Genomic DNA, 25,664 nt, shown 5'->3' on the forward strand with positions numbered 1-25,664 from the left:
GGAAATAACTTTAGTTTAACTGCTGTTTCAGTTGCAGTCTTAAGTCAGGAGGCTATGGGGGCTGTGACGAACCTTTGGAAAGAACTAGAATGTCTGAAGTAAAAGAAGAAAATGTGATTAGAAAAGATTGGCATTACTTTTGGCACGAGATTAATGTGTGCGGTATTAAAAACAACAACAGCACAATGGAGTGTTGGACCTTTATCAGGCTCAGCGTGAGTCTCTTATTTCTGCTTTCCGCGGCTCGTTTTATTGAACTGTCATGACTCGTGCGTTTTCTGGGCTTGAAGGGCTCGTTTTAAATTAGCCTCGAACGTTCAATGGCAGGATCACTGAAGCAAGCCCACTCAATATCACATGGCCCAGCGCCTTGTCTTTAAAGGATAATGAAAAATGATAAATGACAAGCTGAGGCCAGTCGTCCCCAAGCAACACCTGTTCTTTTCTAGTGACAGTACAATACAAAACAATGCACCGCCACTGGAGCCCCTCCCACCTTTAAGGAACAAGTCGCTACTGGAAAGCCATAAATTAATCCATTCTCCCTCAAGCATCCAAGCCATTAATTGGGACCAATTTATTTACAAGATAGCATGGAACGTGTGAGGTGGCTAACATTAGTTAGTCCGGTATATCAGAGTGAAAATATATTGGACAGATACGGGTCTGTTAAAAAGAACAGATACCGACCAGTCCCAGCTGATGTGATAAAAGCCGGCGTCTGATTCTGCTTCATGGCCTCAGTCTGTAAAATCCGTAATCAAACCTGCCTCACTTGACCTTCAGGAGCTGCTAAAGTGCTGCAAAGGATTTCATTAGTCTGAATGGATATGATAGTTTTACTATTCAATGAACAAAAGACACTTCTGCACAGAATGGATTCTTGAAATAGAAGGAAATTAATGCGGTCATATTTAAAGGGGACCTGTTACGGAGATTTCCAGCTTCGTACTTTTTATTCTTGATTCTACCTGAGCAGCTTCATGTGATTCACGGTTCACAGTAATCCTTTTTTTGGATGTTCATGAGGCTGTTAGAAACAAGCTGTTTTAGCAAACTTTTGGTTGACTGACTGGGGAACATTACTTTGCTGCAACATGGCCTGAAAAGCACTGTCACATAATTACCGTATTTTCCGCACTATAAGGCGCACTTAAAATCCTTATAATCCAGTACACCTTATGTATGAATTCTGGATTTTATGTGGTACACGGCGCTCAAAATTCTGTCAAAAAATGTTTTAGTACAACTTTGGTAAGCTACGAAGCTGAACCGCTTGATGGATTGTCGGAGCATTACAGCTACCGTAGTCAGGAGCTTTGCGAAGTAATCTGGGTCCAAAACTCCGTCCGCTTCAGATCCCAAAGTCAAACGAACACTGCGACATCACTGAGAGTTAAAAACTATCTAAATTCTTGCATCTTTAATAAAATGATCAGTGTTGCTGCTTTACCAGGCATAACAATTATGTTTAACACTCAGGCATCCATGAAAACAGAATTCATTAAATTTAACAAAGTTAGAAGTTAGCAGGAAGTTAGCTTGCTAGCTTCCACCTAAACATGATATAGCATGTTCTGACTGAGAGATTTATGAAAAAATTTAAATGTACAGCTCTGCTATCACTTCCAACTTAAACGAAGACAGAAAACTAAACAGCAGTGACTTTTGTAGGGTTACTGAATTTGGGCTAGCTGGTATATAATGATGTGCTACATGATCGCTAGCAACACAGCTATGTTAGCATAACATAAACAGTGAAGCTGGAGGATGAATGCTAATGCTTGTTTCGCATAATGGGCGTTATAATTCGGTGTGCCTTATGTATGAAAACAGACCCGTTCATCAACAGTGTGCCTTATAATCCGGTGCATCTTATGGTCCGAAAAATACGGTGGCAGATAACTACATCAACCTCATATTGCATCTCAACACACCAACAGGAAATAACTTTCCTTTGAGGAAAGAAAAGATGAGCTTTCGGGTTAACGTGTGATCACAAAGCCATTAAAAAAAAAAAAATGCAGAAGATTATTACACATGTACTGTATATATATGTGTACACACACACACACAGTACCACAGAACAATAATCCAGACAGTTAAAGCTTATTACACTGCGACCTGCTGCTCACTGATGGCTGTTTCCCTCCAAGTCTAGTGTATTTACACGAGGCTGTAACTGCTTTCTAATCGTCACACAACCTTTAAATAAGGTGCAGCCGTAGGTGAAGCAGTTGAAATATCTCTGCGCTGCTATTTGTGTATTACATGTTTGTATTGATGAGAAACCTTACTTGGCAGGGACACACGAGGACATGGCTCACAGTGAAAACTAAAACTAAGGCAAACGATTTTATTTTAATTAAAAATGTTAGTTTGTTTTCCCTTTTTACATAAATAGTTTTTTATACACACGGATGGACAAAAGACTTTCCGAATGGGGTTGATTGTATTTGATTCATCTCATTTGTCCCTCATAACATGAGACTTTTGTGCCCTCGGGGACTGCTTTATTGCGTACTGAGATATTTTTGAGTTAGCACATTCAGTCCTCTCTAATCTTTCTTTCCCTTTTCTTCTAAATTCACACAACCTCTTTGTTGGTTTCATTTATTAAAACTACATTCATAATTATTAGTACAACTTCATTAAAAGTTGCATATGGGACCACATCCAAGCTGAACTGTTTGCACCGTTGTGTATCTGCGTGGAAAAAAAAAACACATTATTTACTTCCACGAAGGTCACATCTCCCCTTGCACCATCACTTTGATCAACGGTGCAAAACGGCACCGCAACACTTCACTGCTCTGCCTATACAATTATGCAATCTGCCTATAGAGCAATCTATTACGACTGTAACTGAGTGGAGAAAATAACAACTGTGTAATCAAAGCCTCTAATGTGCTCTGCAAGTTGCTGTGATCCCAATTTAATTTATTTAATCAACAAACGAGATTTGATATTGCACTCGCAGCTTGGATTCCCGCGTGAGATTGTTCTGCATCCCGGGACGTTGTTTATTATTTTCCTTTAGTCATCACATTTAAGAGAACAAGAAGAGATGATGGGCTTTGTACTTCAGCACATCAGATAAGCCGATCTCAATGAATGAAGTGTTTCCCACACATGCTGTAGGTGTGGCGATACCATACAAAGAACACAATGAATAAACTAAGAATCAAATCAATACTTCCTACTGAGCAGCCGAAAATGAAGCTTCCTCGTGATGTTGCGACTGCAGTGACATGGAAGCATCTTTCGGATAGAGGAGATCACTTTTAACCTACCTTAACAATGTCTTCATTTGAGGACTTGCACTGCACGAAAGCCGAGACGTCAGTGACTGCCCCGTTCATCTCAATCGAGACCATTTTGACAGGAATGGCCACAGTGCGTCCGGTCAGAATGGCCGTGTTGATAATCTCGGTGTCCTACGGAGACAAAAAATAGACATGGCATTCACGAAACAGTGAGAGGCAGAGAGTGATTTTCCTTGATATTTCATCAGTATTACTCATGTCCACATTTAAAGCCATTACCATCAGGGCTCCTGTGCCTACTAGGTGATACTCTCAGTGGCGGAGCAGAACTCATTACTCTATACTGAGACGTCTTTCATTGGATTTCATCAACTGACATTTTTATTTCTGCGCACTTTTCTTCCAAATGGGGATGAAATGGACAGAAAAGTAATAACCACCTCTTTCCCCCCCAATTCTGTAGAACCTCGAGTAAAAAATTCAGACAAACAAGACATTTACTGTACTGATGCACTGTGACGGACCTAACCTTTATGCAATTCTAGCTGGAACACACAAGTCTAAGGCACACTTGGATGCGTCACTGAAATCCTAATTACTCTGGAAAAAGCGAGAGAAAGTGCTGCTGTCAGTGTGAGATTTCAGAGCAATGTGTTAAAATAGCTTTTAATGGGAGGACGTATGACAGAAAAGCTCATTTATTCAGGCCTAATGCATCCATTTTTGTTCATTCATTGTCCATTCAACAGGCTACATGATTATTCTAGTTTGAATCAACAGCCATGCGGGTAAAGGAGAGAAAGTATAGGGTAATTAGAATTTGAATCAGCATAGGGCGCGAAGGGCAATGTCTCAGTTGCCCATATTATCAAAAATCTGTCAACCGTAGTCGAACTGCTGGGATGGTGTTTGATTTGATCATAAACAACAAATACAAAGGAAAATGATACAGATACAGCTGCAAATCTGTGCCATGATTCCATAGGTTTTATTCAGCTGCCTCTTCTCTGGTGTACAGGAAAAATGTAGAAAGCAGAAAGGGAAAGGAGTGGGCGGCTTTATATTAAGGCATTTCTTTCACACACGTTGGACACTCTTATTCAAGTTTAGAAGTGTTGTTGCTAGTTTGCTGTCTAATTAGTTAACGTCTCTCTTGTTTTCATGCAGCCTCAAAAAAATGAACATAAGTGCTAGAGAAAAAAACCCCCCCAAACATCATCCCAGAACATGAGCAGAAATCTTGCTGGAACACGTGAGCACACAAGCAGTTCTTAAATTAATCATAAAATGAATTCATGCCTTAGATAGGCACAACCAGAGATAAAATCAGTCTGCTATCAGACAGAATTGTCAACTCATTACACTCTGACTCGCAGATCTAGACCAAGGCAAACACAAAAGAGGACAGAAGTAAGAATTAAAAGGACGTCATTCCTGTGTGTCTGCTGGCTCATTTTTAATCAAAACCGAAAATGTTTGAAATTAATACAACTCGCGACAGCCTCACTGTCACTTTTTATGGGGCATGATTTTTTTTTGGCTTCTTTTACATTAGTAAGGACATTTCCACTTTAAATCAGAGCAGAAACAGTACAAATCTGTGCATAAAAATATACCCGATAACTTTCATTTCCTGAGACCAGAGCCCCCTGCATAATACCAGCCCGCTCAAAAATAGTGGAAATGGGCGTTAATTTGCATTTACTGTTAACAAACTCCATCCATCCATCCATCCATCCATCTTCATCCGCTTTATCCGGGGCCGGGTCGCGGGGGCAGCAGCCTAAGCAACAAACTAAGTTAACAAACTCATCTTTAGAATTTGTGCTTCATTTGGATGAGAGCTTGACTAGTATTCACAGCGTCCTTATTTGGGTTTCAGACTAACAAATAAACTTCTGCAGTCTTGACTATTGACAGCTAAGACTGCAAAAGAGCAAGGTACTTTAGTCTCTACGAAATAGGATTTGCAAGCGCATATATATATATATAGTATCATTTCTTTAACAGTGAGCGTTTCCATCAAAGTTCAATCATGAATCATTGATGTAGCAAAAAAAGAACAAGTACAGAACTTTCAAGAACTTTCTTGACTAGAGTTAGAAAACAGTAACTTCACTGAGTGCTACCTGATAGAAAACCCTTTTGCTTTTTGCCAATTTTATTAACCAAAAAAGAGAAACTGCCAAACAACCGGCATTGCTCTGAGAGAAACTGCTTTGTTAATGCCAGAGGACAGGGGAGAATGGCCAGCAGCAGTAACTCCAATTACCACTCCTTACAACCAAGGTATGCAGAGGAGCACCTCTGAATGCACAAAATGTCTTAGTCGATGGACTAGAGTAGCAGAAGACCACACTGTGTACAACTCCTGTCAGCTAAAACACGAAACTGAGGCTACATTTACATCACCTCACCAAACTTGGACAATATAAGATTATCTTGGAGCACTTTGAGCCCCTGATGTTCAGGTTAAATAAGCATCATACACCACAGCCTACCCAAATTTGCTGCAGACCAAGTTCATCCCTTTATACCTACAGCACACCCAACCCATGTCACATAGCTCAAATCATCTCAAACTGGTTTCTTGAGCACGACAATGAGTTAACACTCTCCACAATCACCACATCCAAGTCCAGAAGAGCATCTCTGGGATTCGGTAGAATGGGAGATTCACATCACGGATGTGCACCAACTGTGTGATGCTGTCATGTCAATATGCACCAAAATCTCTGATCAGGTGAATCTGTGCCATGAAGATTTAAGGCTTTCATTGCTTCCTTTTGGCTTCAAAAGGGGTCCAATCCAGTACTAGCAACGTGTACCTAATGAAGTAGTTGCATGATATTACACTAGGTATTACTGAAGGTACTAGAGAAGCCTTTTTATGATTCACAGTAACCAAAAATAATGCTTATTTATTTTAAGTTTTTGTACTTTCTGAAACAAAACATGAGTTTCCTTCTCTGTCCGTTTACATCAGTCTTGTTAGTAATTGGCTGCCCTTCAAAAACAGAAGGTTTGAACAGCCAGTGGGTGAGATGTAGCTCACAGAGATAACCATATTAAAGATATGCCTTCACTATAGCATCATAACAGATTCATGAGTGGAGCTTTTATTTCTGTTCTTTTATATTTAAAGAAAAGTCTATTAGGTCCTCTTTGACCTCTATTATAAATCTATATTAGTTTCTTGCTAGTACCTTATTCCTTGCATCTGTATTATCCACATGCATTTATATCCTTTTAAAAGGATCTGAACCATTAGGGGAACAGCATGCTTTTTGGCAGTTGTATTAACCAAAAATATGTTCTCATCCCAGTAAAACCCCATGATTAAACAATCTATTTCAAAGACCTTTTGTTTGGAATAAAAAAAAAATGTGTTCAACAAATTCTAGCATTAGAACTGATTTGTTTTTGTTATTGAAGTTAAGGCATCAGGCATGAAAAGCAGCCTTTTTTTTTTATTAGCTTAGAGTGTGGGGCCAATTTATGGGAAGCAAAGCACACCAGACCACCTTGGATAACTGACTGGACTCTAGGGGACAATCCTAATTGAAAGACATCCTCCCTAAGCTCTCCTTGCTGTTCCAGCATCTGGTAAATATTACAAAACACGAGACACTTTACCAGTAAATGTGTGCTGCAATGGGATCTCTAATTATACTTACCTAAATTCAAGAGAGAACAACGATCAGTCATCAGTTTGCTCGGCTATTGTTTCACTTATTTATCAAGTTCTTCAGGAAGCAGTGAAACCGTTTTTTAAATACACCATGTCATGGTCCTGCGACCATGACTCAGTGACTTTATGTTTATGTACTTATTGTTATTACTTTCATTATTATTCATGGCTGTTTTGGGATGGTTTGTGTTTGGGATTTTAGACACTGGGTTCTGGGTTTGTGCTCCCTCTGTTGGTCCCTGGTGTTAGTGTTCCCCTGTCTCGTCAGGTTAATCAGGTCCAGCTGTTTCCCCCATCTGTGTGTGATTTCCCAGTGTCTCTTTGTGTATTTATAGCGTGTGATTTCCTCTGCCCCTCGTCGCGTCGTCTGTGTTCCTACCTGTGTTCATCCTCTGTGTTACCCTGCGTACTCTGCATCTACCCTGTGAAATCCTCTGCGTGCTCTCCCTGCTGTTCTCCCTTCGTGTTCAGGTTTGCCACTCCTTTGTGTAGTTTCACCCAGTTTAGTTCATCCGTAGTTCTGTTTTGCCATCTCCTCTTTATGTTTGTTATTATCAATAAATCACCCTCACACCTGAATGAGTGCTGCGCTTTGAGTCCTCCTTCCACTCTCCACACGGCCGCTGCCCCGGACCGTGACAGTACGACGCGACCACAACATGGACCCAGCAGCGCTTAATCCATCCAGGGAACTACGGGAAAATCTCATCGATGCCACACAGGAGCTGATCGACCTGTGGCTGGAAAGCCCGGGTGGCACGTCCCAGCGCGCTGTAGAGAGGCGGCTACAGCGTCTGGTGACCGGTCTCCCATGGCTTCTGGGCTCGCTTTGTTCGTGGGAGCGGGAGTTCCTCCTTCTGGACCTCGGTCTTCACCCCCCGTCTGCTTTTACTTCCGAGCAGTCCGAGGCGGTGAGCGAGCGACATGTTCTGGCTTCCCCAGATTCCGAGACTCTGTTTTCTGGGGCTATCCAGAGCGGGATGGGAGACTGTTCGGATCGCTTACCCACCTTCGTGGTAACGGACCCTTCGCAAGTGGGCGTGTACAGACCCTCTGTGAAACCGAGAGACTGTTTCTCTGCCGCTCCTTCTGAGCCAGGACTCTATCACCATTCTCCGGCTCAGTTCTGTGTCCAGCCACAAGCTTCCCAGTCTGTAGCTCAACCATTAGCCTCCCTTAAGCCACAATTTTCACACTGTTTTTCCACCGCCGTTTCTGAGCAGGGAGACAAACTGTTACATTACGGACCTGTTCCTCAACAGCTGGCAACATTAGTGACTGTTACTCACTCCGGGGCTTCCCCAGAGGCGGGGTTGCTGCCCTCAGCTTACTCTGGACCCCTGGTGGCCAAGATGCCAGCTGTGAACTGCACCGGGCTGTCACTGCCTGAGCAGGGTCAGTGCTCTGCGCAGCTGCAGCCCTCCGTATGTGTGCCAGAGGCCCACGTGCCTACTGGTTTTGTTTCACATGTGCCAGAGGCCCACGTGCCTGCTGGTTTTGTTTCATGTGTGCCAGAGGCCCACGTGCCTACTGGCTTTGTTTCATGTGTGCCGGGGGCCCCGGTGCCCACTGGTTCTGCGGCTGTTTTCGCTGGGGGGCCCGAGGAGCCCGTCCAGTCTCCCGCTTCGCCTGCTGGGGGGCCCGAGGAGCCCGTCCAGCCTCCTGCTTCGCCTGCTGGGGGGCCCGAGGAGCCCGTCCAGCCTCCTGTTTCGCCTGCTGGGGGGCCCGAGGATCCCGTCCGGCCACCTGTGGCTGCTTCTCCACCTGTGGCTGCTTCTCCACCTGTGGCTGCAGCGCCGCCTCCTGCAGTATCATCACCTGCAGCGCTACCACCTGCTACTGCCACGCCTCAGCCTGAAGCTTCAGCCTCGCCTGGTTCTGGTCCAGCTTCATCCTCACCTGGCCCAGCTTCAGCTTCAGCGTCTGCTTCGCCTAGCCCAGCTTCAGCTACAGCTTCATCCACGCCTGGCCCGGCTTCATCCACGCCTGGCCCGGCTTCATCCTCGCCTGATTCTGGTCCAGCTTCATCCTCGCCTGGCCCAGCTTCAGCTACAGCGTCAGCTTCGCCTGGCCCAGCTTCAGCTGCAGCTTCTTCATCGCCTGGCCCGGTTTCATCTTCGCCTGGCCCGGTTTCATCTTCATCTTCGTCTGGTCCGGCTTCATCTTCGTCTGGTCCGGCTTCATCTTCATCTTCGTCTGGTCCGACTTCATCTTCATCTTCGTCTGGTCCGACTTCAGCTTCATCTTCGTCTGGTCCATCATCAGCATCATCAGCATCGTCTGGTCCATCATCAGCATCATCAGCATCGTCTGGTCCAGCCTCCGTGTCTCCATCGTCTGGTCCAGCCTCCGTGTCTCCATCGTCTGGTCCAGCCTCCGTGTCTGCATCCTCGCCTGGTCCAGCCTCCGTGTCTGCATCCTCGCCTGGTCCAGCCTCCGTGTCTGCATCCTCGCCTGGTCCAGCCTCCGTGTCTGCATCCTCGCCTGGTCCAGCCTCCGTGTCTGCATCCTCGCCTGGTCCAGCCTCCGTGTCTGCATCCTCGCCTGGTCCAGCCTCCGTGTCTGCACCCTCGCCTGGTCCAGCCTTCGTGTCTGCATCCTCGTCTGGTCCAGCCTTTGTGTCTGCATCATCATCTCCGCCTGCTGCGGTCCCGGCTTCCGTGCCCTCAGCCTCGCCTGGCCCAGCCTCGTTTGGGTCTGGAGCTAAACGGCCGTTTTCTGGACCGCTGGCTAGGCTACTGGCCGAGCGCCGTCGCCTGACTGGCCGCCGTTGCCTTCCACACGGCCGGCCCCCGGACCGCCATCGCCTGAGTGGCCGCCGTTGCCTTCCGCACGGCCGGCCCCCGGACCGCCATCGCCTGTGTGGCCGCCGCTGCCTTCCGCACGGCCGGCCTCCTGAACTCTTTACGCGCCGCCGTTGCCTTCCGCACGGCCGGCCTCCTGAACTCTTTACGCGCCGCCGTTGCCTTCCGCACGGCCGGCCTCCTGAACTCTTTACGCGCCGCCGCTGCCTTCTTCGTGGACGGCCTCCTGAACTGTGCTTTGGACTCTGCTCCCCTGTGGGTTTTGTGTTCATCTTTGTTTTGGGACTCTGGGGCCTCCGTCCGTGGTCGTGGTCCGGTCCCTCCGTCCTGGGCCCCCTGCCGCCCGCCCGGATCTGGTGGTGTGTTTCTGTGGCTGTCGGGGGCCAGCCCTTGAGGGGGGGGTACTGTCATGGTCCTGCGACCATGACTCAGTGACTTTATGTTTATGTACTTATTGTTATTACTTTCATTATTATTCATGGCTGTTTTGGGATGGTTTGTGTTTGGGATTTTAGACACTGGGTTCTGGGTTTGTGCTCCCTCTGTTGGTCCCTGGTGTTAGTGTTCCCCTGTCTCGTCAGGTTAATCAGGTCCAGCTGTTTCCCCCATCTGTGTGTGATTTCCCAGTGTCTCTTTGTGTATTTATAGCGTGTGATTTCCTCTGCCCCTCGTCGCGTCGTCTGTGTTCCTACCTGTGTTCATCCTCTGTGTTACCCTGCGTACTCTGCATCTACCCTGTGAAATCCTCTGCGTGCTCTCCCTGCTGTTCTCCCTTCGTGTTCAGGTTTGCCACTCCTTTGTGTAGTTTCACCCAGTTTAGTTCATCCGTAGTTCTGTTTTGCCATCTCCTCTTTATGTTTGTTATTATCAATAAATCACCCTCACACCTGAATGAGTGCTGCGCTTTGAGTCCTCCTTCCACTCTCCACACGGCCGCTGCCCTGGACCGTGACACACCATGGCAAACATTAAAAATGCTGTTGTCATCTTACTGAACACAAGTGGATTAGTTTTGTGACTTTAAAAGCACAAAACTACAATTCAAACTGGCGCACCCGACATCATTAGGCCCAGGTAAAAAAATATCAACTGGGCTAAAGCCTGTTAGATTTGTATTGTTGATTGTCATTTATGCTTAGAAATATTTACTTATATATGCTTAGAGTTTTGTAATTAGTTGTAGATTGGTAGAGGTTTTGATCCTTGATAGTCTGCAAACTTTGTGTGTATTAGACAGCACTTTGGGAGCATGAGAGGTCATACCGTGTCTTATTATTTTATGGTAGGATTAACGTAGTTGCGTCTGTTCTAGTCTAAGTGCTCTTTGTTTAGATGAACTGCAGGACTTCCTCACCGTGTTATCTAGGATGAACCATCTAGGGTGAGGGGGAGGCTACCCTCTTCCTGACCAAGGATGTTTGACCCTTTGATCAGCAGTCCACACACACACACACACACACACACACACACACACACACACACACACACACAAGGTACTCTTTGTGTATGTAGACGTCATATGTTAATGAACTTATGCATATTCATGTAACCTCAATAAAAGGACAGTGATACGGGAGAACGGACGAGAGCTACTGGGGTCAAGCGAAGGAACGGTGCCTGTCCGGTTCTCTCCCGTGCACGAGTACCATGAAGAAGTTTGCCTACTTGTGTCTTGCTTGCAGTGTAATTATGTTGTCTTAACGTTCCAGCGAATAGGTTTATGCTACAAACCTATCATTAATTGGTCCTTCGATGCCGGAGCCCTGGAATCGCATTCACCGAGGGGAGGAGAGGCACGCTGAAAGACTGACGTCAGCCAGGAAGTTCCTGTGGATTCGCTGTATGTCTTTTCTCCTCGATGAATGGCGATTGGCGGGATTCGAGGCTGATATTACACGCTAAGCAACACCGAGTAAGTTTAGAGTCCAACTCTATAACTGTACGTCTTCGCCGCTCAGTGGGGCGTTGTCCGTGGCCGCTTAGTGGGGCTAAAATTACGTCTTCGCCGCTCAGTGGGGCGTTGTCCGTGGCCGCTCAGTGGGGCTAAAATTCGCCGTCTAAGTGGGGCGATGTACAAAGCCGCTCAGTGGGGTTTTTTGTACAGAAGCATTAAGTCGCAGAGTTGCGCAGTTCGAACTTTTTTTTTGGTTCGCCGTCTTAGTGGGGCGAAATACAGACCGCTGTGTGGGGTACTGTAGTGAGTTCTCCACCGCTCAGTGGGGTGTTGAGAAGTTCCGCGGGGTCCAGATTGTGCTGGACAGTAGGCCTATTTTGTGTTGTTGTCATTGTCGTCGTTGTTGTTGTTGTGTGTGAGTGTGTGCGGAGCAGAACATGTGGTCTGTGACACCGACTGTTGTTGTTGTTATCATGGGTTTCTAAGCAACCAAGAGTGAGTCGGAGGGAGACAGACGTTTGTGCTGGACTTTGCTCCTGGCAGCACAAAGTATTTATGTAAAAAAAAAAGAGAGAGCGACGGCTCCACAGCTGCGCGGGTTCACGCGAGCGCGGTCACGCGGACCTGAGCCGTGCGGTTAATCGCAGGCTTATAAATGGAAGAGATTCAAATGTTAGAAGTTTTCAGAAAACACACCAGCCTTGGAGAGCTGTGGAGAAGGCCAGCCCACATCAGCAGCACTTAAGATATGCTCTGGTGAATGGCTTTCCCCCCACCCCTTGCTGACACAATGTTTATTCTTTAGCTTGCCCTGATCGACAGCAGCCTGTGTGCCAGACCATAGATTTAATTGAGGTGGATAGTTGTTAAAAGTAATCTACATTAAGCTTGTGGTTGCTTAAATTCAGTACAATGACATGTGAGGTGAAGTGATATAGGTAAATATTTAAACTCATGAAGTGCATAGAGGCACTTGACCTGTGTGGAAGACGGTCGTCTTATTATGAGCCATTGTTGAGATATAGAGCACATCTGTGAAAACAACTAATATGCTCAACCCTGTATGAAACATCTAAAAATACATGATGGAGAAGCTGTGTTGAATATGTAAGTGTAAGACTTTGCCACTGTGGGCAGAGCATGCAACTACTGTGTGATGTCGCGTTGCAGTTTTGTTTTTGTTTTTTGAGCTGATGAGCAAGGTACACATTATCAGATCAAGAGCTGTCTGAGAACTACTCAAAGAGAGGGAAACAGAGAGTGTGCAGCGTTTCCATGAGCAGTTTTTCTGCACCTTGACTCGTGTGTGTGTGTAGCATCAGCATCATGTTTTTGTTTATTTGTTTTGTTGGATTAAAAATAATTAAATAAACTGGTGATCATGCTTATGGATCACCATGGCACATATCTCCAGCCATATGGTTTATTTATGCAGATGAAAAAGTGAGTGTGAATGTGTCTGACATCACAGTGTTTTTGTGCACTGTGCAAAAGTGATTGCCTCTGATTGTGAGTGAGAGCGGTGATTTTGCAGACCACCAGCTATTGTGAAGAAAAAAAAAAGAGTGAAAAAGAGACAAATTACATTGTAGACGAAGAGAAATAATCATAGGAAAAAGGTTTTGTGTTGATCAGCCGAAAAACAACTACAATGTCATTTTCTGCTTTTAAGAAAGGATTGTTCACACAAACACAGACAGAGAGAGAGAGAGAGAGAGAGATGTGTGTTGATTAAGCAGTGATGATAATAATGAACATGTTTTAGTTTGTCACTTTCAGGTGAAAAGCAGACCTGTATCAATTTTCCACATGCAACAGTCGGAAGAAAGTTATAGTTTAACATCATTGGAAACATGCAGGCCAAGTTTCTGGCTGACTTATTTACAGTGCCATGTGTTTCTCAACCTCACAAGCGAGCTCACTCCTCCCTGAAGATAAGAAATGCAGCTCCAAAGCAATAACATGATAAAGAGACAGCAGCAAGTCCTGAGCACAAAAAGTCCCAGCAAAGCAGCAGCAATGTGGATAAACAGCAGGCAGAAGAAGAAAGCAAACCCATCTTCCTGTCTGATTGGTTGAATTTCACGGAGGGGCGAGCAAGATGGCAGCGTGAAGAGGAGTTTTTGTTTGAGTTCTCAGCACGAGACACTTATTTGACGTCTTTCTGGCCTTCGGGACTTTTTTGGAGATCAGCGCGCTAAACTTGCTGGATCTGAGGCCAGGGTCTGCGGCGGCAGCATGTTGAAATGCTCAAAAAGGACTGAGTGACTCGGGCAAGCCACATGCGGCTAGCGACATGAAAGAAATGGACCCTTCATGATGCGTTCAACGTGCCAGCGCTGTGGTGGGAAAGGCTCCATCATAAACACGCCCTGCGCCCTGCGCCGAGGTTCAGGCCAAGAAGAAGAAGACGATGACTTCCAAGCCCAAGAAGGTCGGCCTCAGCGTGGGCGAGCTGATTGTGAAAGCCGTGGTCGCTTCCAAGGAGCGCAACGGCCTGTCTGTGGCCGCTCTCAAGAAGGCTCTGGCTGCCGGAGGCTACGATGTGGACAAGAACAAGGCCCGTGTTAAGACCGCCATCAAAAGCCTGGTGGCGAAGGGCACTCTGGTGCAGACCAAGGGCACCAGGACCTCCGGATCCTTCAAGATGAACAAGGCTACTGAGAGCAAAGCCAAGAAGCCCGCCGCGGCCAAAGTCAAGAAACCGGCAGCAGCTGCTAAGAAGTCGCCCAAGAAGGCAGCAGCAGCACTTCAGCTACTAGACAGGACAAAGCTGAAGGAGAACTGCCGGGACTGTTGAAGTGGGAGAGGACAAAAGAGTGAGAGGACAACAGAGTGAGAAGACTAGGTGAGAACACATAGGAATTATTTAATGTGGGAAATCAAAATTTGGGTTAGCAAACCTGGGGAAAAGAAAACTGACTGCTTAAGTTGGAAAATTGAGACTGAGTCTGAAACATTGCGAAAATAGAAACATATACAAAATCACACACACACAAGCAGAACATGCATTAACCCTACTAACAATTCCAAACACAAAATGACTCATGAAGACTCATAGCACATTAGTTAAGAAATGATTAAATAATAGCAGAGAAGTGTGTAGGAAAGGCAGCTTTAAGAACATGCTCTGCTGGAGATGCAGCTCCACAGACATGCATTAGACCTGCCTAATAACACAAACCCATGCAATGAAAATTAGCTTGTTATCTTTCATCAGTGTTAAAATAGTGTCAATTTAGCAGACACTTGTTATTAAATACTGAATTTATCCAATGCAAAAAATTGACTCTCCAGGTTGCAGGACAACAGTTTAACTTTTGTGGGAAAAAAGATCCTGGTTTGACCAACCAGTGATCAGACAATAAATTTAGTTGTTAAAATGGTAAATTGGGAGAAGCTTCCTGCTTGATTGAGGCAGCACATGTAATTTACTGTATGAGGGAAATTGTCTTTTGTGATACTATTTTGAACATGCTTTTCTGTCGTCCTGTCAACTTAGTGGGTTAATAGCTGATATGCAAATTAGTTGATCGGTTTTAGATTAATGAAAGGTGACTGAATTCTAGTATGAGTGAATGAGATGTGTTGGAGTTGTTGTGTGTTGAGTGGAGACTCTAAAACACTGAGTTTCCTGTTTTGATGTGCGAGTGAATCCTGTATTTAGATACACAACTCTGAATACATCAGAACAAACGTCTTTTGTGAAGTGCATGACAGCATGTCACATGTTTTATGATGAAGGGAAAAAGGAAAAATTGAATAAAATAGATCTGTGGCTTAAATGAGTGAAGAGCACAGACCGGGTGATTAAACTCATAGCTAATATGACATTAGGGTTATGTTGTGTGTTGTGCAGTTGATGGTTGGTTTGGAGTGAATCTAGCTGATGATTCTTCTCCTGTTGTGAAGATGATGAGGAGTTTGTGTCATGACTTAACAAGGCCTTTTTATTTTGATACTTTCACAGTGCACTGAGAGTTTGGTTTGATAATCTCTGTTATTTTTTATTTTTCATTTTTGAACAAGCACTGATTTTTGCTTGTGAATTTCTTTTCTTTGAGCAGATCTGCAAGTCGGGAATTAAAAGCGTTACACGTCGTCAAGAAAATTGTTGCAAGTGAGTTTCTCCACATTTAAAATGGGTTCAGGAGAAAGCCACTTATTTGGGACAATTAGGAAATGAGAGTCCCCCCCAAAAAGGATTCAACGAGGAAATCCAGTCTAAATTATTTTTCTTTTTGAAATAACGTCGTTTTGCTGAGCGTGGAAACGAATGCGATGATAATTTCCACAATTAGCAAAAGAAGGAACCACTGAGTGAATGAGTAAGAATTTTAAAATAACTGACTGACTGACTGAACATGATTGTGTGAAGCTAACCCCCACCTGACAAAGGTGCAGATGAACCCATGTGTTTCCTTTTACAGGAGCAGAAAGATGACAGCAACACTCGAGGTTGCATGATGATTTAACCTTTTAAATGCCATTTTCTGTGTCTGTGCATTTATCAGGTGTGTTATTCATAGGCTTGAGTTGCTCACAGAGATAACTGTGACAAAGTATGCATACGCCTGCGCAAGCGCTAATATTTGCATTTTCTTTTCTTACAGCATGCCAGTTCTTCATGTGAATTGATGATGCGATTTATACCAGGACAACTGGTTGATGTTTTTTCCTACTACAGGATTTCTGGGTTTATGTGTGAGGAAAACTGTGTTTACGGGTTATGAGTGGTGATGCTGTTGCATTGTGTTGATGGGAAAATGTGAAGGTTACTTTGATAATGTGAATAACATGTGTGAAATTTCCTGTGTTGAGAACTGGTGTTACTTCTTTCCACAGCTAGGGTTGACTTTATGGTGTTTTTATGGCACCTCTGGAACCTGTTGACCTGTGTCTGACCTCTGTCTGACTACAGTCAATATGTATTGCTAATGTTAGTTTCTTTGAGAATGCTGTGGAAGATTCAGCTGAACCGGACAAGTGACATGAGTAAAACAAATAAGAGATACAGTGTTTCTGGGATAGTTTGATATGGGCTCATTAGCTGGCCACTTTTGAGCCCATAGTAATATATAAGTGGAGTGACTTTGCTTAAGAGCAGTCACCGATTACATTAATGTTGCCTGAGTACATGGGATGATCCATGTCTGAGGCGACTTATGAAAATAATTGTAGTTTACTGATTTGAGAAAAACCTGCACATGACACTTGTCTTGCTGATGTTGAGTGCTTCTTGTTCTTATGATACAATTGTTTACAGGTATGGAGTTTGATTTTACTTCCAGATTTTGTTTTCCAGGCCATGATGGTGTGTATGCAGGCTCCTGGGAGAGCCAGGTGTTAAGCAAACTTAATATGCAAAACACACTAACATTTTCATTGCAGGATTATAGGTCCAGGGTGGTGCTGCTCCAGGGGAGGAGATGCCCTGATGTTGCCTGGGATATGATCTAGCTAATCTTTTTCTTTAAGACTGGAATCCAGGTTTGGTGAGTTGACGCATGGGTGTGTCCATGCGTCAAGAGGAGGGGTCCAAGGATTAACATTAAACAATGTTTTTTATTATTGTTGCAGTGATTTGTGTGATTAGCCGTTTTATTTACAAATATTAAACCTATGCAAGTGGTGCACCCATGTTCAGATGAGGCTTTGATGGCCTATAAGTGAAGTTCACTGAACTAAAGAATGTGGTTTGATGATTGTTGACACACTCTCCAAATAGTTTGTCTTCCTAGCAAGGAAATACAGGTGCAGCAGTAATCTCCTGAGAAATCTTCAGAGGCCCAGTGAGAAGCGCATAGCTGACAGGACCAGGCAGTGGTTGAGGTCAAAGATCAAGCTGGTTGGGACCCATCATGAAATCAGACCTTGGAGCCACAGCAAGGACCATGAAACTGCCTGCAAAATAGAGGAGAGGATCGTCCACAAGATGGGAGAGAGGCTTCAGGAGGATCAGAGATCATCTTCAGCACAGCAGACATCACACAGAGAGCTGTGCTACTAAGCTTCCAGGAAATCAAGAGGAGACTTCCCACAGCAAGATTTTAAATACAATGAAAGATTCAATATTGACGCTGAGGAAGACGACTAAGGTGTACGACGTGCTCTGCCTTAAACCTTCAGCAGCGTTGGAACATAAACACTCAGGGGATGAGGAGCGTGCCAAGCTCCATCGACAGCGTAGAAGGAGTTCGAGGATGACATCATGATTCTGTGAAAAGCACAGGAACCAGAAGCTATGGTGGTGATAACAGCAGTTTCCTATGAACATCACCTAACGCTGTGCCACTGTACTGTGCATACGATGACACTCTGAAGGCTGCTGGGATCATAATAGCAGTAAGACAACCCTGCACCCTTTCCACAGAGGTGTTTTCTGCAGAGTATGGACAATGAAGGACAATGAAGGAGTCATAAATATCCCCCTCACAGGACGAAGGCCTGAAGTGAGGTAATGGGAGGCCATAAAACTAGAGTGCTGAGAGGTCTGCAGCTTTGGAAATAGCTGAGAACCATGTTGACAAACAACAAAACCAACTGGTATGTTTGAATGTTTATTCTACATACATTTGGACTCTGGTCCTATGGACAACGATGGAAACAACTGGAAGGGACATTCATGACGCCCTGCAGAACTCAAACCACTCTGCAGAGAGACATGTGATGTGCACACCTGGAGGAAGCATTACCAAGCTGAGATGTTTTTGAAAATGTTACTTTTTTATTTTCACTATTAAATTAACAATTTCTTTGTTTGCTCGTAAGATGCAGTTTGCCATGAGATGAGCTCAATGAATGGGATAACTGCTAATACATTTGTTGAACTGTGTACCTTTTCAGTAATTTAGGGTGATTTGACATATGCTGAGTATAAAAATGTTTGCATTGAAACTGTCAGACATGAGGTATTCATACCTGGGAACTTTTCAGGCATAAAGGTCAAAAAGGGGGGAAATGTTAGATTTGTATTGTTGATTGTCATTTATGCTTAGAAATATTTACTTATATATGCTTAGAGTTTTGTAATTAGTTGTAGATTGGTAGAGGTTTTGATCCTTGATAGTCTGCAAACTTTGTGTGTATTAGACAGCACTTTGGGAGCATGAGAGGTCATACCGTGTCTTATTGTTTTATGGTAGGATTAACGTAGTTGCGTCTGTTCTAGTCTAAGTGCTCTTTGTTTAGATGAACTGCAGGACTTTCTCACCGTGTTATCTAGGATGAACCATCTAGGGTGAGGGGGAGGCTACCCTCTTCCTGACCAAGGATGTTTGACCCTTTGATCAGCAGTCCACACACACACACACACACACACACACACACACACACACACACACACAGGCAAGGTACTCTTTGTGTATGTAGACGTCATATGTTAATGAACTTATGCATATTCATGTAACCTCAATAAAAGGACAGTGATACGGGAGAACGGACGAGAGCTACTGGGGTCAAGCGAAGGAACGGTGCCTGTCCGGTTCTCTCCCGTGCACGAGTACCATGAAGAAGTTTGCCTACTTGTGTCTTGCTTGCAGTGTAATTATGTTGTCTTAACGTTCCAGCGAATAGGTTTATGCTACAAACCTATCATAGCCTGATTATTTTTTTCATGTCATAGAGGGAGGATATCTCTAAAAACGTCATCCGAGAACTGTAGCTCTGCCTGTATCAAATCAAGACCACGTGCTGCTTGTGAGGGGCAACCTTACTTTTAAAGTTTGAAATAATATGGCGCCCGGTTATTTAAACGAACTCCTCAACATGTATGACCCCAAAAGAGCACCGAGATTGTCTCTTAGCACAACCAAGGTCTCGATTGAAGCGTAGAGGAGAGCGGGCCTTCGCAGTAGCAGCACCCAGACTCTGGAATAATTTGCCAGAGGAGATTCCTACTTCAGAGTCTATTCAGTCTTTTAAATCGCGTCTTAAAACTCACTTTTTTACTTTGGCTTTTAATTCGAGTTCAGTATGAGAACCATCAGGCATGTTTTATTTATTTTTTTAAATTGTTAATTCATTGTCTTCTCATTTATCTGTATTTGTTTCTCTAGTGTTTTTTCTTGTTTTTAACCGATTGTGAAGCACTTTGGTCAACTGTACAAAACAATTTTGAATTGAATTGAACCAACCAGAAGACAGAGCTGGCATCATGCAACTTTGAATCGTGCATATCTATTCCAGTAGAATCCAACAATAAGATTGTCAACTTGGAAATAAGCATAACAGGTCCCCTGTTAGTGAACGTTTCCCAATTTAACCAAATAAATCAAGAAAAATAACCTTTTAAAAAAAATAAAAAATAAAATTCTGTAATATTTAGTTTTACAATTTTATAACTTTATAAAATGTGTTCTGTTTGAGATGATTGTGTGTATGTAATGTCAGTTTCCTCTAAGTTGTGATTACAGACGTTGTACAACCCATTTCTACACATCTTAGTTGCAAATGCCCACAGAGGTCTGGGTTTGTGGAATAATGAGGCGAGTTTACTTTGCGTGTGAGTCCACAAAAAATGCTCAACTATTACCATCTCTAGCTGCCTTTGAATAATGTAAGCAAATACTTTTTGCCAGATGTGTGTCTTTATAAATGCACAAGTGTATACATTTGAAAATAACACATGACTTGAAGCTCTAGAGTTTGTGCAACGCAAAACATCATTTTTTATTTAACATCTGGTCGATGCTGTGGCAGAGAGCAGCTAATGGAAGAGGGAATCTGTCATAACTGTTACTCCCTCCTCTGCATCGTCCTGCCAGTTCTCTCTCTTAAAAAAAAGTCATGTGAAAGAGGGCTTTAGTGGTTTGGTGTTAATAGCGGCTCAAAATGTGCAATAAGCCCCGGGGTTGATTTAACCTTACCACCCTGGAATTGTTTCACTTTTGACACTTTAAATTCACCAGTAATTCCTCCCTTTTCCTCCCCCTTCCTCCTCTCATCGGCAGCGGGTGAGCTGTAGTTAGCACACAACCCGGGGACGTCCACCTCTCTGTGAGACGCTCTTCTTCATTCTTCGTCCTCGCCGTTCTCGCTCCTCGTTCGCTGTTCGTGACTCCACTCTAGACATTCATCTCTGTCGCTTTGTGACACAAGAAGCATCATTTTTGTATTTTAGGGACAGAACCGCCTCCCGCCTCTGTATAGCCACAGTTTCACAAAGAGCCGATTTGTTCTACAGGCTATAAGTGGGCGTTTGCCACCAGCTGAAAAGTGCTAGTGGATCTGCATCTGTGGCGAAGCTTAAAATGAGTACAGAAAAATGAAGAAGATGAAGAAAGATGTGCAATATCAGAGTCAGATTCTTGTTATATCATTAGAGTTGTTTTTCTTTGACCACTGTACTCTTAACATAATTAGTTTCCGCTCTAAATATTTTAGTACCTTGACCTGGGCAGCAAAGAGATGCTAATAAAAAAGCCCTTGGGACACATTGGTTGAACTGATAAATATGCAGCGGTGTTCATGTTTGTTGCGATAGTTACTTTGCAATCTGGTCATAAAATCATCCTGTTTATACTTTGTTGCTAGACGATGTTCCTGTTAAGGGCTGGAGAAACATGCACCTGCTGCAGGGTCAGATCGGTGCTGAGAATTCAACGTTCATAACCATCACCATCAATCAGTCATAGCCAGCAAATTACTCATGTCCCCCCCAAATAACCACAGCGACTTTGAAAACACAAACAATCACCACTATGTGGAACTAGCGGCAAATAAAAAGTTTCATGAAAACTTGCCTCAACTTCTTTTATGTTGTCCTGTTCCTGAACTTCTGCCAGTGCACTTTTGCACCACTTGCAGTATTCTGCATTATGATGCATGCTGGATCTCTTCCATTGTGTCGAAATGGGAGCTATTTAGCCTTAGCATAATTTCAGGGTAAGAAAGCAAAGCTGCAGCAATGGGGCAGGTTGCCCCAAAGCTGAGGTCGTTATCACAGATGTGACGGTTCGACCCTTTAAAGATGAACAAAAAAAAATGCTTCTGCTTTCACTCTTGACCTAATGTGACGGCTTCGGGCTTGGACACTGCAGTCTCTGCTAGTGGCATGTGCTGTTTGGTCTCTGGGTCATAGCAGGAGACCCAACTCTCATCACCGGTAATGATCCTCGACATGAAGGTTGTGTCAGTTTGACACAGAAGTTGATGTTTGCTTTCAGCACAAGTTTGATGTCCATGGTGAAATCACGCAATCACGTGAGTGGTGAGAACAGGACCTCTACAGAGTTGTCTAAACACGGCTGGAAGAGGAGCTGGAAGCCCCTCTGTGCTGCCTGAGGGGGAGACCTTCAAGGGGAGAGGAGCTAAACTTAAGCTACTTAAGAATCTGCGACGATCAGTTGGACTTCTCCTTTTGCTCTGATAGACCCACCTGTTTTCAGTTTGCATAGTTTCTATCATCGGTTCTGAAAGTGTGTTACATTTCTATCTGGACCAGAAGGGTCATCACTCTCACTCTTTGATATGAAAAAAAAGCCTATCTACAAGATACTCTCCTTTTTCAAGGTGACCATATTGGATCCTGACATCTGGAAATAGTAAATGTTGCCTGCTAATAATTGTTTTTTAGGTTTAGGCTAAAACCTAAAAAACAAGCAATCCTTGATAGACTAATTGGAAGCACTCTAAATTCCACTGATGTGAAAACGTTTTAAATTGATGAAGCCTGACTGGTCTCATTGTGCAATTTGTTACAGATCATTTTCTTCATTTTAGTTTGAAAACACAAGCAGGGAAGTATTTTTAGCGATGGCCATGAAATTCCACAACAACTAAAATAATAAAATGACAAGAATGCCTCCTTTTAGCATTTACATGATGGCTGCGCTTAGCGACTGCAACTGAAAGCCATTACAATAAACAATTCGACCAAGCGAGGAGAGAGTAGAGGTGGCAAATTCTTCCATGCAGCCTGGTTTGGATTGCACATTTTACAGGGCAAAGCCATATAGGCAGAAATCTATTTCTGCAATGCAGCGAAACACATCTGGGTGCAAGATGCATGCTAATCCCAAATATCAAGGAGCCCAGAGATATTAAGCGAACCTTATGTTGCAACAGATGTGAAGCACACAAAGTCATAACTGCAGCTCAAGTATATTTAATGGAGCTTTAGATGCAGAACTGTTGTAATTATGCAAATATATAACAGATAACCAAGAGCTGTTATTAGAAGCACAAAGCCTCAGGAGTTGTCAGTGTAGAGCTCCTTCTTATGTCTTAAAATATTTTTAAAAGCATATTTTCTGTATTGTAAGAGAAAACATTAGCTAACGTTGTACTGGTAGAACAGCTTAACGTTTGAAAAAGGGTTGATGGCCTTCGCTCCTATGAATATGCAAACATCCTCAGAAAAAAGCTTTGAGCAATTCTTAGACATTTACTGCTCCACGCAGTCTGCTGTATTATGCGTCATGAACAATACAGTTTCATTACTGGAAAAATAGCGGATTTCAATACGCTAAACAACTCCGTCAAAACCACAAAAGAGTTAAGTACAAAGGCAGGTGTAGCTGGATGTTCTCAGCACTGCTTGGCTGGTTAATTTCTCTTTGCTTCCATAATCTTTACAACGCTCAATAATTGCCACCTTTCAAAAGGCAAAAAGGAAGAGTCTAGATTAGAAGAGTAATGGACACTTGGACTGGTCGGCTCTGAACAATCAGTAAGTCGCTGCAGACGGCGTAGGTGTTGATTGGATGTATGTGCAATGGCAAGCTGTCTGTGTGCAGAATGCTCTGCACACATTGTATACTGAAACTAGACCTGCTGAAGAATGACTGTGTGCTGATTAAAAGGAAAAATAGTATTAAAAAAATAAAATCTTCAAAATTAAGTCAGGTTTGCAAGGAAGCAGAAAGTGAATGGCTATTAGACTTTTCAGAAGAAATACGTAAAAATCTTGTACTGTACGGTTACTTTTTACTGTTAAATGACTAATCCTGCAAAAAAATTGCTAGAAAAACACAGGAAATGTACAGTAATGTAACATTTTATATAAACAAAACTGAATACTGTAACTGATTAGCATTCCAAAGTGTAGCTTATTCTATTCTATACATTCTCTTCCTGTTTAAATAAATCACTGAAGTGCCGTAAAATACTGGTGACTGTAACAGCCGGTTTTATTTAACAGTAACAAAGTGAAACATCTGTTTTGTGCACCAGTACTTACAAATTGGTATGCAGTATTTACAAAAATATCTAGAGTATAATGTATTTCTCATTTGCAATATAACAGACTGTCTCTTATTTACCAAAGCTGTGTTTTTTTCCACTGTACTTTTAGTTTAGTTGTAGTAGAAATGAGTCCCTGTTATTCAGAGCCTTACATAAGCATGTTGCAGCACTAACACATTGTCAGAGTTATATTCTACAAGGGTACTGAGCTTTTAAAGAAACCAACCAGTGTATTATTCTGCTTCTATGGAAGTCACACAGTGGCTAATGTAATAGTCCACACAGAATTTGGCTCATAATATCAGACCTAGTGATGGTTTTACTAGAAAAATATTTTGTGACCGAATAATGTGTTATATTTCAAAGGCTTAAGGCAGAAACCTTCACTAACAGCTTAACTATAAACTACTAGCATTTGAAATTAAATAATATTGAGTAAAATAAAATGAATATGAATTTTAAAAAATTACATCCATATGAATTTGTCATTACTCACCATGGCCAGAGGGATGATGGCCTGAATGTCCCGCTGCACTACCGTCAGTTCTGTCACGACCTTCTCTGAATCAGGTGGTGGGTTTTGTCCCTTATAATCAATGTTCCAGTTGATCCTTCTGGTTACCGAGAGGCTGGTGAAGTTCTCCATCTCAAAGTCCAGCTGCATCACCTCGACATTGCCCACAACATCCCTGCCAGACCGCAAGGAGACAGCCATCAAACAGAGCCCAGCGTAAATGTCAAACACTACTCATAGCAACATATTCAAACGCAGGAGAGTTTACATAAGCAGACATTCTGGCAGCATATTCGTTTTCAGTGATGAAATTGTTGACTAGATAGTGCTTAATTATTAAAAATGTCATTTAGTGTGTGGTTGACACACTGCTTTTAATTTTTTTTTTACGCTGTCCCCGAGTTACCCTTGAGTTGAAACGAAGAAATAATGCATTCATTAAGACTTCAGCGTGTGAAACACTGCAGCCAAGAGCTTTAGAGCTGAATAGATACTTCTCAGATGGCGCAGTTTCAGTATTTGTTCTTCACTCAAAGCGATTCTACATTTAGATATATGTAAGTAGAACTTTTTGTAGACCTTCAATAGAACACCATATATATAAGTTCTGCATATATTCATATACATAAGCAGGTGATCACCTCCAAAATAAGGCCGTAGCTTTTTCTCTCTTGAATAGAAAGGAGCTGTTTGAAGATTGATCACAGTTTTGTGGTTGGATCAGTGAATCAATGGCCACAAAGCTGCCCTGGACAAGACCTCTGATTAAAATCTTGGCTCTAGGATTTGGTTTTTGCTCTAGTCAAATCAATGTCGCGCATTCAGTAGAGCTCAGAGGAGTTGTCAGCCATAGTCGATGATGACAACGCCCTATTGCAACTTTTCATTCAGTCGGCGGGATCATAAACAGCTCCTTCACTGTCTTCATCAGATTTCCTGACAGATACAAGGTAGATAACAATGCTATAGAATCTTAAAGGTCATAGCCAGGAGCAGACTGAAACATGAGTTTAGATTGGGTCATTATTCCACCCCGTTCTGCTCATGCAACCCAGCAGAATGCTAATATTGCTGGCTCACTCTACCGTCTGTTTAGGGATATCCAGATATCAGGTTTTTATTTTTACTTGGCAAGTAAATTACAATGTAAATTGTAGTATTTATAACAGCAATAATCTTTCAAATGTAGCAAACATTTACTAGGAATATACCGATTACAGCAAAGAACACATGTAGAAAAGCAGTCATATAAAATAATCAGGATATACTTTTAGAACAGAGAGAGAGAGAGAGATACTTTTATATGTTT

At 43.2% G+C, this 25,664-nt stretch overlaps 2 protein-coding genes across 3 annotated transcripts in view; one reads left to right on the forward strand and one right to left on the reverse strand.

Annotated features, from left to right (window-relative positions):
* The window catches only part of tmem132e (transmembrane protein 132E), a 448,364-nt gene that overhangs the window by 45,698 nt on the left and 377,002 nt on the right, over nucleotides 1-25,664 (reverse strand). For both annotated transcript variants that reach the window (XM_080867161.1, XM_080867160.1), the window contains exons 4-5: nucleotides 24,338-24,530; nucleotides 3,294-3,437 (exon numbers count right to left, since the gene is read on the reverse strand). In XM_080867161.1, the coding sequence (XP_080723287.1) occupies nucleotides 3,294-3,437; nucleotides 24,338-24,530 (337 nt within the window). The remainder of the gene's footprint in view (nucleotides 1-3,293; nucleotides 3,438-24,337; nucleotides 24,531-25,664) is intronic.
* On the forward strand, nucleotides 10,887-19,169 carry LOC308387235 (histone H1-like). The gene has a single exon (XM_080867165.1). It carries the CDS (start codon nucleotides 14,069-14,071, stop codon nucleotides 14,453-14,455), a length of 387 nt encoding a protein of 128 aa, XP_080723291.1. The 5' UTR covers nucleotides 10,887-14,068; the 3' UTR covers nucleotides 14,456-19,169.

This window comes from Rhamphochromis sp. 'chilingali' (assembly GCF_963969265.1).
Source record: "Rhamphochromis sp. 'chilingali' genome assembly, chromosome: 19".
NCBI classification, from domain to species: Eukaryota; Metazoa; Chordata; class Actinopteri; order Cichliformes; family Cichlidae; genus Rhamphochromis; species Rhamphochromis sp. 'chilingali'.

What these genes read in the sequence shown, in the direction of transcription:
- LOC308387235 (XM_080867165.1), top strand. Translation starts at nt 14,069, where the DNA reads ATGACTTCCAAGCCCAAGAAGGTCGGCCTCAGCGTGGGCGAGCTGATT.